This window comes from Cicer arietinum, chromosome 4 (assembly GCF_000331145.2).
Source record: "Cicer arietinum cultivar CDC Frontier isolate Library 1 chromosome 4, Cicar.CDCFrontier_v2.0, whole genome shotgun sequence".
NCBI lineage: Eukaryota > Viridiplantae > Streptophyta > Magnoliopsida > Fabales > Fabaceae > Cicer > Cicer arietinum.
The window spans coordinates 16,804,733-16,821,137 of NC_021163.2; the positions used below are offsets into that span (position 1 = coordinate 16,804,733).

Genomic DNA, 16,405 nt, shown 5'->3' on the forward strand with positions numbered 1-16,405 from the left:
TTCCTAAGAGTCATAATCTCCAACTCCTTTTGGGGGCACTCTAAACATTGTGTATGTATTTGTTGTGGAGTTCTCTGTTGTGTTTGAGGCATATAGTCTGAATCCCAAACAAAGTAATTGCATCTACATTCAATATCATAACTCTACAATTGATGAACAAAGACAACATCAATAACAAATCAACAATAAAAAAATTTCTAATCTGAACCAAAAAACCATAAATCTAAAACCCTAATATGAGAAAACCATTATGAAAAACAAAATCCCAAAATCTAATCTAACAACCTCAACTAAAATATTGAAAACCATAAAGGTATTATTGCTTACCACAAAATTCCTACAACCCCAAAACTTTCTTCCTCTGTTCGGACCCAATTTTGTCACTGTGCGCATCACAGGTTTCAAACCACAAGCACAATTTGGCAGCTCACGAATTCCATTGGAAACGAAAGAACCATAGTTGTAGGACTGTGTATTTGACCCATTTGAACATGAGGCGGCCATGGATTTTGAGCTTTGGGAATCGTGAATATGATTTTTCATGGATGGAAGAAGAAAATGATAAGAGAAAAACGAGTGGGACAAGAGAAGAACACGCTTTCACGGAGATGAGAAGAGGGAAATTAGTGGAGATGAGAGAAGAAAACAAGGAAATAAAAAGACGAAAATGGGAGGAGGGAAATCAATGGAGATGAAATACCAAACAAGAGATTTAGAAATATCAAAGAGAAAAAACTGGAAATAAAACAGATGACGGAATTTGTTAACATTGCCTTAACGGAATCTCACTTAAAGGGTAAAATTGAAATTATTTCAAAAGATAAAATACTGAAATGGAAAAAAAAAAAAAGTTAAAGGACCAAAACGTTACCTGGTCTTAAGTTAAATGACCACGAATGTAAGTACTATTTAGAACAAAGAATTGCATAAGAAAGAGAAAAAATGCATCAAGATAGAGTTTTAAGCGATTAACAATTGAATGATCATATATAAAAGAGTGAATATTCCCAATAAAAGAGTGAATATTCACATTTTTGTCTTTATTTCTTGCAAAAACATCTACTTCACCTCCGCTCCATCTACCCCAAACAAACATATTATAAAATTTAGGTTTTGTTTGAGAGCCCCTGCTCCATTTACCAAAAATCAAATACATTTTAAAATTTAAATTTTGTTTGAGAGTTTGGAGATGAAGAAAAGAGAGAAAAGAGAAAATAACTAATTTCTTTTATATTTTTTAAGAGTAATTTTATAGAAAATAATAAAAGAATTTTTATAATTAATATAATATTAATTTATATAGTATCATAACAATAAAAAACTGATTTGATTAAGTATTTCAAAAAAATTATTCTCCTAAAACTCGATTTACCTCAAACCAAACACAGTATAAATTCCTAAATTTGGGAAACAAACAATAGAAATAAGAAAAAAATATTGCTCCTCTTCCCTCGCTTTCTAAAATTAAATTTTTTTCTCTCCCTTTACTTCCGGACCAAACGAATCCTGAATCCTAATAAAATTTGTACAGTATATATCACACTGCAAAAGAAAGAAATAAAGCATTACTTAGCCTTAATGGAAATCTTATCCCTTCTACGACGCTAAATGGAGCTTTCTTCACTCCCCACTTTCAAACCTGTTTCCAATGCTTCCTTATTCACTTTCACTTCGAATCAACTTCGGTGTCGATGCTCTCTTTCTCTTCGTCGCAGTGATTATGGCTTCCGTCGGACTCGCAATTCAAAACCATTTCTGCAGATCAGGATGTGCTCGGAGAAAAGTTCGTCGTCGAACGGTTACGGCGGAACCGATAGCGCAGTAACAAATTCCGATTTCGTCGAAGTGATTGGCATTGGCTGTAGGAAGGACGCGGTTATTGATTTCTGCTTGAATTCTCCATTTCAGTTGTCTTCGCTGCGGTTTTGGTAATAATCATAATCACTTAGTTTACTGTAATCGTTTTTCCGCGGTATTTTTATTGCTAGGTTTTGTTGAATTTGAAATTTGAAATTTGAAATTGTTGCGTTTGTTTTTTGATAGTATCATGTTATTCATTGAATGTAATAGAGCCTCAGTTTCGTAACTCGGAATCTAAATTTCATTTGCTAATTTAGGTCAGCGCAATGTGAGTGTCTTTTCATTTGTAGATGATTAGGTTTCTATACGGGAAAAGAATTGTAAATCAGTTTGGTGTTGTGGCAAAGCGATTTTCTAGCAGGCAGTAGTATGTAACGAAAAAGTTGGCTGATAGTTTATTATTTACATCACTTTTACTAGTTTTGGGAGTTGAGATTACTCTTCACGCATTGTTATTTATCACAGAGGAAATTGATCACGAATCACATGAATAATACTTGTATGGTTTGTGGAGTAAAGTACAACTCAGTGGATAGCTGCAAAGACATTGATATGCAGGAGCTTGGGTTTGGACCCAGATTCCCCATACTTAATGTGTGTGAGTCTAGCCACTAGGCAACTTGACAAACAAAAAAATGTGTGTACAGTTTTAAGAAGAAATGAAAAATGCCTAAGTTGCTTTTTTTGCGGAAATCATGGAGTCTTTGCCAATGATATAGTATGGTGACTCTTTTGTGAGGGAACTGTTTGCGGCATAGAGCATTTTCCTTACTCTTCATTTCGATTGAACAAGGGTATTGAATCACCTGTCGTTTATGAAATGACTGCAACTCATGCAGTTCTAGTCCAATGGCTTCAAAGTTTGGTGCTAATTTTTCTTTCAATTTTTAATCCTACAACCAAAACATTTAATGTCTGAGATCCTGTGCAGTTATTTTCCAAACTGCTGAGGACCGCAACCTGATCATGAAAGTAATTTACCAAATAATTAATAAGATTGGATAAGTATTGTTGATGGTCTCTTTGTGCCAGATATTAAGTAGTACATCATTTACAGTGAACGGTAAATAACTCCTGGTTTTAGTTTGATAATTTATTTTTCTGTTGCAGAAAAAGATTTAATTTATTTTGGAATTGTTTTTATTTCTTCTCATTTTGGATTTGTCCCAATTTATCAATACCCTGCAGGAATGTCATTGTGAAAGATACAGAAGAGGTGCAATTACAACAAAGGTCAACTAAAGAAGGTTTTCCTTTGATTTCTGTGATTCTTTTTTATCCTGTAATTCTAATCTGTCTAGTTTATAAATAAATATGTGTGGCAAATCTTTTTTTTTGTGATGTCGAATATACTAAAAAAACTGTAAAACAGCAGTTACATTCTTCTTCACTTGTTCTTCTGTATGCTATGCATTTCAATACCAAAAATGATGCTTAAAAGTTAAACCTCAAATCAGAACACAGATTGATTATGCAAATCATAACATTTCAATTAAATAGAAAGTAAGTAAAGAAAAACAGGGGAAATGTCTTGTTTCGAAAATTAAATTCAGTTCAAATATCTTTACATATCCCACATTCTGTGATTAAAAGTGACTGATATTTAAGTTATTTCTGCAGAACCTTGCCCAGGAATCGTCGAAGCTCCAGTATTTCTGAAGTCGTGCTCAAAGACCATTGTCCTTGTTTGTACATTCCTTACCTTAAAACTTGTAGTAAAACCTATCTTTCAATATTGGCGATGTTCATCCATAAAGTTACCTTAAGTGTAGTTTGCTTTATCCCGTGAAACTGATGTTGTGAAGTAAACAAGTCAACTGAGCTACTCTACTTAAATTTGTTATTCATCACCATAGAGGAAATAAATTTTATTTTATTAAACTGAAATTCTAAGGCTCGACTCTTTACATTAAATATGGTAGAGTTACCGACATAGATTAATGCATGGCCTTGAGATGTACTTTTCCAGCCATGATTCGTGAAAGTGATCTAAATTTGACCTTTTATCCCCCAATTTTTTTTGTTTAGGTGGCTAGTGCAGGATATGGATCAGACCACACTTTCGCTGTTGATATTTTTGAAACTGTAAGGTCCACAAATGGACTAACAGTTGCTGTAGTTTTGAAGCCTTTTAGCTTTGAAGGGTTAAGACGGAAAGATGAGGTAGTAATGACACTGAATTATATACTTCATTGCTGTAATGGCATCAGAAATCACAACCATAAAAGTGATTGCTTTAGTTTCCTCGTTCAATCAATTATGTTTTGTAATTCAAGCATTTTTGTCTGCCTGATATAATTATTTGTGTCATGAATTCTCAGGTAAAAGCTTTGATGGGGAAACTTAAGGAGAATACTAATTTACTTATCGGTGAGCTATGTACTATATTCTTGCAACTTTTTCCTAGTTCATTGGTTTTTGTCAAATTTAGTTTTACACTTGAAAGTGAATCTTTTCTTTTTCTGAAATGAAGATTTAGTTGTCTTGATGATTGAAAACTTCATTAAGGCTGTCATATATTGCAAGTTGGCTAAGTGTCTTAGTTTGTTTGGTAGCTAGACAAGTGAAAGCGAATTAGTTATAAAATCAATATTAATCAATCTGATATATGGCAAGTGCGAGTTGGGCTTGTTAGTCTCATGATCATGTGTCTGGACTCTGGAGTGACTTAAAGTAGTAGTGCAGACCACAAAGCAAAATACATTTTTATTTATTTAATAGAAAATAATTAACCTTCTAATGCTCATGGATATATATATACCTTTTCAATGTTTTATTTGCAAATCACCTTATCATAGGACGTATAATCAGTACTTGACTGGGCACATAGGATTGATTTTGAAGACCTTCCTATGTGTTTTAGTATAAGTAACCAATTATTAGATAAAATTCAACTTTTTATAGATATTCTATGAATGCCTTTTGATTTATATTTCCAGCATTCCACACATACTAAAGACCTTTGATCCATATTGCCTAAACATACTGAAACTTCATTGCAATTATATCAAAACATTTATTCCAACCATCCAAGCTGCCTTTAATGCAAAAAACAAGGCATTCTTCAGAGTTTCTCAAGTGTAACACAAGATAGGGTGACAACAATTGGAAAGGTATGGTAACTGGGTGAATTTATACCATTGGGATTAAGGGTCCCATCATTAAACTAATTTAAAGTTGAATGGGAAAAGAAAGACAAGTATAATTTATTTTTAATAGGATCACCAAAAGGCCTACAAAAGATTGGAAATTTTGCTCACTTTGGTTGTTTATGGCACAGAAATTGATATTGATGCACTTCTCAAAAAAGACTTGTTGACTCTAGATGAGGCTATGAAGACTGCAAATGATGCTGTTTTGCTAGCTATTAAGGCCATATCTGTTCTAAAATCTGTAAGTTTCATTTTCAAGCATTTCACTTTCCATTTGTTTGTCTAAAAATATAATATGGTTAAGGACTTACAGATGGAATGTTTTGCAGGAAATGCACATAAAATTCATAGATAGATTGCATAATAGCATGAAAGAAGCCTGCAACTCAGAAATTATTAAAGTAAGTTTCTAAGATATTCTCACCTTGACAGTGCTTTTTCCAATAGATGTTGCTTGATAGCCCTGTTTATATATCTTTATTGAAACAGGACCAACTTTATTAATGCACTCTTTTTAAATCTAAATTTCATATTTCCATTTCCTTTCACCCCATTTCTTTCTAAAACCAGTTTTACTGTGTACCAGATATTGGAATGCTATAAAGAAGCCAGAATTGGATTTGGGGCTGCTTACAATATCAAAACTTCAATTTTGAAGTCTATATTTGATTGTCCTTTCCTGGGTGTTTCTTTGAAGGTATCTCCTCAATTCAATATTCATAAATATTAGGTATTTTTGCTTTGCGGATCACACAGGTGGATTGTTTTTTGCATACAGTGACTATATTGCTGGTAGATCTCTTTTCAAAATGGTTCCCTCTTCTATTTGTTTTGGATCATTTTTAAAAAAATATTTGAACTTAGGCTTTTAGTTTTTTATTTTATTTTCTGATTCTCATTCCTTATCTTCCACTGTATAAAACTATTATTTTTTTCAGGATCCAAATTGTGTAGTTATATGCATTATTGCGTGTTCTGAACCGATCAATGATAGTGATATAGCAGTCTTTCTGCGTACTTTCCGTCAAACAACAGAATACACGAGGGATATTATAATATCAACAGTACTTGAGCCTCATGTCGAGCCCAACCTACTGATAACTACTGTGCTTACACTTGGGTAAGTATCTTTGTTTAATTGTTTTGTCTCAAAGAGAAGGAGACTTGTTTAAGCATCTATCTCACTTGAATTTATGAGTGCTTGTTAGTAAACTTACTTGGGGACTGAATTTGATGTCAGAAGCTCCCTTACTGTTAACTTTGTAGTGGGGTTGGCTCTGAGCATGACTTATCTACATGTGACTCTGAGCATGATTTATCTACATGTGACATAAAAAGACTTATTAGCTGTTAAGGTGACTCAATTTCAAAGTGCATATGGTCCAGAATCTGAACTACTAATAATTTTCTTAACCTTAATATTTCGTCATTCATCAGACCATTGCTACATGGTCATTGGATAGTGTGACATGCATAATTTTAATGGTAACAATGAATCAGATCAATGTAATCAACGGGACAAGGTTTTTCTTTATTTGTCAAGTATTTGGGGTCCATGCTTCCCAGAATTTCTGACAGTTTTCACTCTTCATATGATTATAGCAGCTTAACTGTGCAACAAGCTTCCCAGAATGGTGGTATACTATCCAAACTTGCCCTGCATTTTCCTCATGTTTTTAGCTTTTGGGGAAGACATAGTCAGCAACAAATTGGCTCTGGGAAAGAGGATGCAGTATCTTCTCATGAAACGAGTTCTTACGACATTGATGAGGGGGAAAATAGGGTTACTCCTAGTATTATAGATGACAGATTTGGCAAATACTATGCAGAGTTGGAGCCAGACACGAGCAACAACAGCTCAAAGTTGTCAACTTCAAGGTTTCCTCCTCATCTTACTTATGTTATCTTACATGCAGGTTTTCTCTCTTTTTTGGTTCCTTTTTTCAAACAAATTTTATCTATCTTACATGACAGGGATTTTGAAAAAAATGAAGATTTATTTGACACCATATCCAATTGTCCTATCGTTTATGAATCCATTAATGATGAAGGTAACTTTGAGAGACAGATAATTACTATTCTTTGTGTTGGTAGCTTGGTGCACTTGATAATTTTTGAATAATTTCCATCTTTGTTGTCCTATTGCTCAAATTCAATCGACTGTCACTAGGTGACTCTGCTTTTCAGAGGGAACAACTTGAAAACTGGAATCTGGGCCCTGGATTTGAAGTGGCAAAAGAGTGGGCCCAAGAAAGGGCAGCTGATGCTACACCTGTAGTTGATAATGTAGGCATATTCCACCTTCCTGTTGGTGTGAGGCCTTCAGAAGAGTTGAAAGACTGTTTAGAAATCTCATATACGTCGAAAAGGCATGAGTCAGAAACTAATAATGATGTGAAAATACCAACAATAAATGGAGGTACATCTCCTTGGAGTGCAGTGACTGATGTAGGTGTGGACGCAGTGATAGAATTTACGTCTTCCCTTTTGAAGGGAAAGCATGCTAACAGTAATAAACCAAAGAAGCATGGAGTTCTGTCTGTTCGTGCTGCATCTATGCTGGTAATAGTGACTTGAATTTTTTTATGATTGCTCAAGCATATATTTACTGATCAATTGGAGGGTAGTCAAATCATTAGAGACAAAGGAAGAACTAGTAAAACTATTAAGAAAGACCTAGGGATTAATGAGTTGGATAGAGATATGCAATAATGATAGAACATTATGGCGTCATTTGATCCAGGTAGCCAACCCTACGTAGTGGGATAAGGCTCGATTGTTGTTGCTGTATACATATATTTACTGAAAGAGAGAACATTAGCAATGTTCTGTCACTATGAATGATATTTGTGGGAAAAAGTAGTGTCAAAGAAATGCATGAATTCTATAGCTGACAATGTAAAAGATACAGTTTATTAAAATTGGACGCGCATCAAGTATGTTACGAGTCTCTACCCTTAATTTCTGTTATTGCTTCATTTGGGGAGCATGCCTTATCCTTCTATACTGGAAGTTCTTTTTCTTCATTAGAAATAACAGAAAAGGGGACGAAAAAAGTTGTAGGGCCAGTAGCTTGAATCAAACTTGTCCCTGCCCCCTCAATGATTGAAATAAATGCTCAAATTTGAGATCTGTTTACACGTACTATTTGCAGACATGTGAATGTGCTTTGCATGAAAGTATTCCTGCTTTATAGAAATGACTACCTTACGAGTTATTGATATTATCATATGTGTTGAACTATGTAACTATCATTACTTCGTTAGTTTGAACTTTTTTTTTCTTGTTTTACAAATTTTGAAAATTTATTGCAGTAACAAGTGGTAAGGATTTTTTAGGTTTGACTTTATATTTTATGTGCAGGAGGGAGAACGCGATGTGTCAAAAAAGTGGAGTCCTGTTGTGGAAATGCAATATAGGGGAGGAAGATACAAGGGACGATGCCAAGGTGGTCTGCCAGAAGGGAAGGTAAATTCTTACATATCTATATAGTAAGCAGAGCTTGGTCCGGCTACACTCAAGAACAATTTCTCCCTTTTTTTCCCAACAAGCTGAAGAGAATAAATGTTTAATGAAAATCTAAAACCAGGGGCGTCTCGTTCTTGGAGATGGAAGTATCTATGATGGTTTGTGGCACAGTGGCAAGAGATCAGGTCCAGGAACATTCTATTTCAAGAATGGAGATATGTTTCAAGGCTCGTGGAGGGATGATGTCATGCATGGCAAGGTTTGTTCCTTTTAAAAATTAACACTAGAGATGACTGTCTAAGCTGAAGATGAACAATACATACTTCTATTTTGCAATCATTATACGGTTGATATGTTGTATCTACACTCAAATTACTGCGGTATGCAAGTCTTCTAGCAACTGTTATTGTATGGGGGTTTTCTTTGCCAAAATGTCTAATTTATGTGCGGGCGAGAGTGTATCACTGTTACTGTATATACCAGTAAAATTTTAGTAATAATTATACCATCATACAACTTTATGCTCATCATACATATACTGTTGTTGGTAATTGTTTTGCTGATCTTGCACACTAATTTTAGACGGCTGTAGTCTAGTGGTTGCTTTTTATATAAAATTCGAAGTGCATCATACATTATAATGATGGGCTATTACTTTGGTAAAACACTAGAAGAAATTAGACAGTAAAGGATGCTTATTAATTATGTAGGGTTGGTTTTATTTTCACACCGGTGATCGGTGGTTTGCAAACTTCTGGAAGGGAAAGGCTAATGGAGAGGGGCGGTTCTACACCAAGTATGGCGATGCCTTCTTCGGCAATTTCAAAGACGGATGGCGGCATGGCCAATTTTTGTGTGTGAATACAAATGGAACGAGGTATAAGCTCAGTTAGTTTAATTGATTGTGTTGTTCACATGTGTTTTGTTTTCAGTGTGCTGATTGTATTTCTTGGCCTAACAACTTAAATTAACAACCCTTTAGGCCTTCTTTCTGTTAGACATGATGTTGACATTTGAGAGGAAAAACATGGATGAAGAGAGGATCATCCTTTTTTGATGAGATTAATTTCTGTTTGGGATTTAGATTCGACAATGACTCTCCTCACACCCATCTCTCATGCCAACTTCAAACCATGATAAAAGTTCAATACCATAATTATGAATACTTCACTTACATTTTAAGAGGCAATAACCTTTTCAGTTGTCATCAACTCGTTTACAAACTTGTATTAAACTTCTATCATTACCAAATTGAAATGTCAAAATGTTGATGCTTGCAACTTTACTTGCAATAGGAGTATAGGACACACTTCATATGAATGAAAATGAGAACTCTTAGATCTATAATGAAATGGTTGTACATACCATTTCAGTATGAATCTATGATTGTGTGTCATGGAATTGACTTCTCTGTGTAACTGTCATATCTCATATGAATAGGTACACCGAAATTTGGGAACACGGTGTTCTTTTAGACAGCAGACGTTTAGACAGATGATTGAGCTTGTGTTCTTTTAGACAGCAGGCGTTTAGACAGATGATTGAGCTTGTGTTCTTTTAGACAGCAAGCGTTTGGACAGATGACTGAGCTGGATAAATGTGGTACAGAAAATTGTGATTATTACTGTGAATCTTAGTCTTGTTTCTTTTTTTTTTTTTAATCTTTTTTGTCATACTTCTCTTTTTATGTTGTATGATAGATGTCTTTTTATGTATAAAGAAGACAACGAAGTTTGAATCTAGGATGTCGTGCATATTATCTAAGCTTCTTGCGACTAAACTAATCCTAATGGCTTTGTATAATAGTTATTTATTGTGGGTGCATGTTTTATTCTATTTTATTTTTACCATTAATTTACTGACTTTGTTTAGTTTTTTTTGTATGTTGTATAAATGATTAAATTCTGTTTATTCCTCTTTTGTATTGTATAACAACTCCTATTGATGCTAACTGTAGATGAGTTTTGTCCATGTTTTTTTTATCTTTTCATTTAAATTTAATTCTTGAGGCATTTAAGGCATTTGATGGAGTCTCACCGAATGACACTTCAATTCTCGATTTTACTGACCGAAACTAGCAACCTAACTGCTATAAAGTATCAACCTCTATCATTAATTAATTACATTAACGAAGAGGGCCTTGTTTTGAATATTCGTTAAAAAAGCTCTACTTAGCTTGTTATGGTGCATGGTCGTGTAATATAATTCATTCTTTCGTGAGTTAATGTAGTATCATGGCCATTGAAGGTTTTCTAAATTAGTATTTTTTTTTTAAACTTTTTTTCTCACCTCAAAATTTTTTAAATGTTTACTGAATTGACTAACATGATGTGTGTTTTATAAGTTTGGATGGACTAATCCAAATGTATATTTGTATGTATTTCAGAATATTAGTGGGTGGGAGAAGAATATTATTTTTTTTTTTTTGCAATTGATGGGATAAAAATGTAAATAAAAATCTAAATATTCATTGTGTCTTTATTTTTTATTTTATTTTAGATTGAGAGATCATTTTCCGATCTTAAATTTTTTTAGTTAAAATTTGTTTTTTATTCCTCATCATGCATGATGGACCATTGGAGTCATTGAAGGTAATGTTAAGTATCGTAAATAGAGGTGTTTATGATCCAAAAATTGAATTAAATTGAACTACATTAATGATTTTGGTTCAATTCTTGAAAACCACTTTCAAATCAAGTTCAGTTTAGTTTTAAATCGGTTTGAAATTGATTTATAAATATAAATCAGATTAATATTTTGTCCAAATTTTTAATTAAAATCAATTTCGAACTAATTTTTTGGGAAAAGAATTTTGAAATTCTTTCGACAAATTTTTTTTGAATGTTATCAAATAAAAAAAGTTTTTGATTTTTTTTTAGAAACATAAATGTAAAAAATATTTCAATATAAAAATTTTTCAAGATAAAAATTTTCGATTATTTTATAAAAAAAAGATATATATAAAAAATTTCGAGAAAAAAATTCAAAAAATTTTTAAGTTAAAAATGATTTAAAATTTCTTTTATTTTTTTTGAAAAAAATTTCGATATTTTTTGAAAAAACCACAATTTGAAAATCTTTTAAGCAAAAAATCTTAATTGAGATTAAAAAAAATTAAAATGATTAAACTATTTTTTGAATTAAATTTGATTAATTGATTTATTTTAAATATTTAATTTAATTTATGAACTATTTAATTGATTTGATTTTTTGTATATATAATACAATCTAATTCATCAATATTGTTTAATGAACCATATATTTTGCATAACCTTACTTGTAAACATTGTTGCTACTCAATAGTTACACTTTGGCACCGCGACCAAAAGTTGTATGCCTCGAGCTTGCATGTTAATATGATCTAAGAGCAACTTTATTTATCACCACATTTCTAAACAACCACAGAATATGGACAACAACAAAAACTGAAAATACTTTGTACCATATCGATATTAGGAGATTGGCCATTACAAGTAAAATTCAATCCCAACTCAACTAAAAAACACTAAAAATACATTTCACTGTCTCAAATCCCTATTCATCGCACACAACCCCAATTCCTTTTTTTTATACGTTCGAAGTCCTTTTTCACTAGGAACTTTCGAAAATCTTCCTTAAGAAGAGCTCTGGTTCCTCTTTGAGATTCATTTTTAAGTTTTAGATTCCAACTTTTGGAATCTTGCAAGAGAAAAAGTGAGAAATTATAGGATAATTTAGTTTGTGAATATATTTTTTATTTTAATTTGTTAAAATTTGTATTAGTTTTATTTATTAATATGTCGTTAAGAGACTTATGAAATGATTATATTTTTAAATGCAATAAAAATTTCAAAAAATTATTTTTATAAATACATTTGCATTAACTATCATTTTTTCTTCTCTATATAACAATGATCCACTTAAAAGTTATTAATCAAAAATAAAATAATCATACATTTAAAAAAAATACAATATTTTTGGAAAGTAAACGAACCCAATATTACTCTACATTTTGTTGTCAAATTGATTGCAGCTAATTAAATATGTTAAATCATTCAATTTAGAGTATATCACTAATTTAATCTTTAAAATTTTAAGTAGTGTCATCAATTTTGTTTATGTGAAATTAGTATTTTGGATTAACTGTTAAAACTGAATTGTAAAACGGAAGAAAACTGAACAGAAAAGATGAAATAAAGAAAATCAAGAAGGGTTTCTCTCAAGAATGTATTATTGATTCTGACACAAATGAATATAATAGCAATTACAATTTGCTAATTGAATTGCCCTACAATTCAGTCCCAACCAATTAACTCTCTAACCGCCTCCTATTGAAGACTAAGCTTTTGTTATTTATACTAACCATCCTAACTAATCAGTTAGGATTTACAGCTGGCACAACTCAGCAACTAACATAATCTATCAACCTAGAAATTAAGTTTGGTTTCTTCTCTCATACACCTTTCTAATAGGAAGTCTTGCTTTACTATCAATCCTATCAATACTCTCCCCTAAAAGAACTACCTTGTCCTCAAGTGGAAAAGACGGAAAAACCTCCAACATCTTGGAAGCTCGCTCCCAAGAGTTATCACATGATAGCAAATGAGCCCATTTCCCCAAAACCTTCATATTGCCTCCAACATTAGTCCTCCACTACAGTATATCTTCTGGCTGTACAGCCAATTCAAGCTCCTCAGTCAACATTGGTGGTAAGGTCTGAGGTGAATGATGTGATTTTAAAGCCTTCTTAAGCAATGAAACATGGAACACCAAATGGACTTTAGTTTCGAGAGGCAGCTTTAGCTTGTAAGCCACCTCCCCCACTCGGTTTAGAATCTGAAAAGGATCATAATACTTAGGGGGCCAATTTAGCATATGGTCTATCAGCCAAGGACTTCAATTTGTAAGGTTGAAGTTTTAAGAAAACCCACTCTCAACATCAAAATTCACCAACCACCAGTGCTTATTTGCTTGTGCCCGCATCTGATCTTGAGATTTCAGCAAATTATGTCGCAAATCAGCCAGTAAATCATCCTGTTGGTGGGCCAACTGATTGACATCATCCAACTTTGATGGAATGGTGCAGCTCTTAATCAACAATGGATGGTCCCTTCCATATAAAGCTTTAAAAGGTGTCATTCCAGCAGTGATATTGTAGTTACTGTTAAACCAGAACTCAGCCCAATGCAACCAATTCAACCAAGTCTTGGGCTTAGGCCCAACAAAGCACCTAAGATAGGTCTCTAAGCACTGATTAGCAACTTCTGTTTGACCATCCGTTTGAGAGTGATAAGAAGTGATATGCTTAAGACTAGTTCCAGCCAATTTGAACATCTCCCTCCAAAAACTGTTGAGAAAAACCGTATCTCTATCTGATACAATTGTAGAAGGAAATCCATGAAGCTTCACAACTTCCATCACAAATAAAGTTGCTACCTCCTTAGCATTGTACGGATGCCCAAGAGGAAAAAAGTGATCATACTTTGTAAGTCTATCAATGACTGCAAAGATTGTATCCTTGCCTTTAACTCGTGGAAGGCTACCAACAAAATCCATAGTAATATCTTGCCACACTTGGCAAGGAATAGGCAACAGTTGCAGTAGTCCAGCCGGAGATATAATGGATTACTTGTTCCTTTGACATACATCACACTCTTCAATAAACTTCTTGATATCCCGCCTCATGCCTTCCCAAAACAAGAAGTTAGAGACCCTTTTAAAAGTTATGAACAATCCTAAATGTCCTCCACAAAGAGAATCATGGCATTCAGCCAAGATAAGTGGTATTTTGTTAGAACCCTTAGGCAGCACCAATTTACCTTTATACAAAAGTCTTCCTTTCTTGAACTCATAACCAGAATGAGAAGTAGGAGAGACAATTAAGTCCTGCACCAACTGCCGCAATTTAGGATCTTGTTGCAATTCCTCATCTCAAGAATCATCATCTTCCACATGTAGAACTGAGATGGCAGCATACATATCTCTCTGAGACAAGCTATCTGCTGCAATATTCTCTTTTCCTGGCTTGTATTGGATTTCAAAATCCAAACCAATGAGCTTGACAACCCATTTAAATTGCTCAGCATTGAACAGTCGTTGATCAGTCACGAACTTAAGGCTCATTTGGTCAGTCCTCGCAGTGAAATGGTTGCCCAAAAGGTAGTGTCTCCATTTGTTCACATCCTGAACCAAACCCATAAGCTCCCTTTCATAAACAGACCTTTGTTGAGCTCTCAAAGATAAGCCTTGACTCCAAAATGCAAGGGGATTACCCTCTTGCATCAAAACAGCCCCCAACCCCTTACTAGAAGCACCGGTTTTGACTATAAAGACCTTAGTGAAATCAGGTATAGCCAACAAGGGAAGATCAACCATGGTTGTTTTCAAAGCGTGAAACGTAGATGTAGCTTCCTCGGTACAACAAAACTTGTCTTTCTTCAAAAGCTCAGATAAGGGTTTGGCTAATTTACCATAACCTTGGACAAAACGTCTATAATACCCTGTTAATCCAAGGAAACCCCTAAGACCCTTCACATCCGTAGGAATAGGCCAAGACGTCATGGATGCAGTCTTGGATGAACGAGTTGTCACCCCTTCTCTAGAAATCACATGTCCCAAGTACTCAAGACTAGACTGTCCAAAACTACATTTTTCCTTATTTGCCTTCAACCCATCCTGCATCAGCACTGCCAAGACTTGGTGGACATGAACGAGATGAGCTGACATATCCTTGCTATACACCAAAATGTCATATAAAAAAGACCAAGACAAACCTCCGGAGGAAAGGCTTCAAAACCTCATTCATGAGGGTTTGGAATGTGGAAGGAGCATTGGTGAGACCGAAAGGCATCACTAAGAATTCATAATGCCCTTCGTGAGTTCAGAAAGTCGTCTTCTCTATATCATCTTCCTTCATCTGAATTTGATGATAGCCTGATTTTAAATCAAGCTTATTGAATATTGTTGCTCCATCATGTTCATCCAACAACTCCTCAATGATAGAGATGTGGAATTTGTTAGGGATAGTAATTTTGTTGAGAGCCCTATAATCCACGCAAAAACGCCAACCTCCATCTTTCTTCTTGACCAAGATGATGGGACTAGAGTAAGGGCTAACGCTCGGTCTTACAATGCCAGCCTCAAGCATTTCTGAAACCAATCGCGCTATCTCCGTTTTTTGATAGTGTGGATGAAGTAACAATGTCGATTTACAAGAAAGAGGGGTTTGAATTGTAAATATGCCTTTTAAAAATTCCTATTAAAACTTAAGAAAATAACTCAAGAATGATCTTGGTTGTGAAACAGAAAACGGAGAACGTTCTTGGTTTATGTTTTAAAACAGAGAACGTTCTTTGATTAGCAGAAAATCAGTTTCTATTTTATCTCAAATGATTAATGCAGTATAATAAAGAGGGAGAAAGGACAGAGAATACCACACAAAGATTTATCCTGGTTCACCCAACGTGGATTACGTCCAGTCCTCACACTGTGAGATTTTCCACTAAGTGTTTAAAAAGAAGAACCTTCTTAATCTTACAACACCTAGAATAAATCAACCTTGATCTATTTCTTTCTTAATTACTTTCCACCCAGAAAGCAATCATAACACCTATCTAACCTTGATAGGGAGCAATCTTAAACAAACTATAAAGAAACTCTTATAGTTTGAGTTTTTTGCAAATGATTGAATTTGACAGAATCTGATATTGCTCAACTCTTGTTTGAGAATAGATTCTTTACAGAGTATTTAATGACAATTTCGCAACTGATATATGAATGAGCAGCAGTGGCTTTTTTTTTTTCGCGAATTTGCAGAATGTAGTGTTTCCTCTGTTTTGCAGAATTTCAAGTTTAAGTGTGATTGTATAATGTTGATTACTTGGCACTTGAATTTCTTGCTTAGAACTGAGATAATGGCCTTCTATTTATAGGCTGGGGATGTACGA

General features: G+C 33.9%; 1 protein-coding gene across 2 annotated transcripts; it reads left to right on the plus strand.

Moving 5' to 3' along the window:
* Positions 1 to 1,557: 1,557 nt before the first annotated feature.
* On the plus strand, positions 1,558 to 10,304 carry LOC101494060 (protein ACCUMULATION AND REPLICATION OF CHLOROPLASTS 3, chloroplastic). Of its 2 annotated transcripts, none has more exons than XM_004497108.4 (16): positions 1,558 to 1,928; positions 3,049 to 3,107; positions 3,481 to 3,545; positions 3,889 to 4,023; positions 4,182 to 4,230; positions 5,141 to 5,253; positions 5,342 to 5,413; positions 5,599 to 5,709; positions 5,951 to 6,132; positions 6,615 to 6,890; positions 6,987 to 7,063; positions 7,183 to 7,574; positions 8,376 to 8,480; positions 8,602 to 8,739; positions 9,191 to 9,357; positions 9,921 to 10,304. In XM_004497108.4, exons 1-16 carry the CDS (start codon positions 1,609 to 1,611, stop codon positions 9,976 to 9,978), a joined length of 2,319 nt encoding a protein of 772 aa, XP_004497165.1. In that variant the 5' UTR covers positions 1,558 to 1,608; the 3' UTR covers positions 9,979 to 10,304. The 2 variants fall into 2 exon arrangements, with proteins under 2 accessions (XP_004497165.1, XP_004497166.1); XM_004497109.4 differs by having other exon boundaries at positions 6,618 to 6,890.
* Positions 10,305 to 16,405: the final 6,101 nt, after the last annotated feature.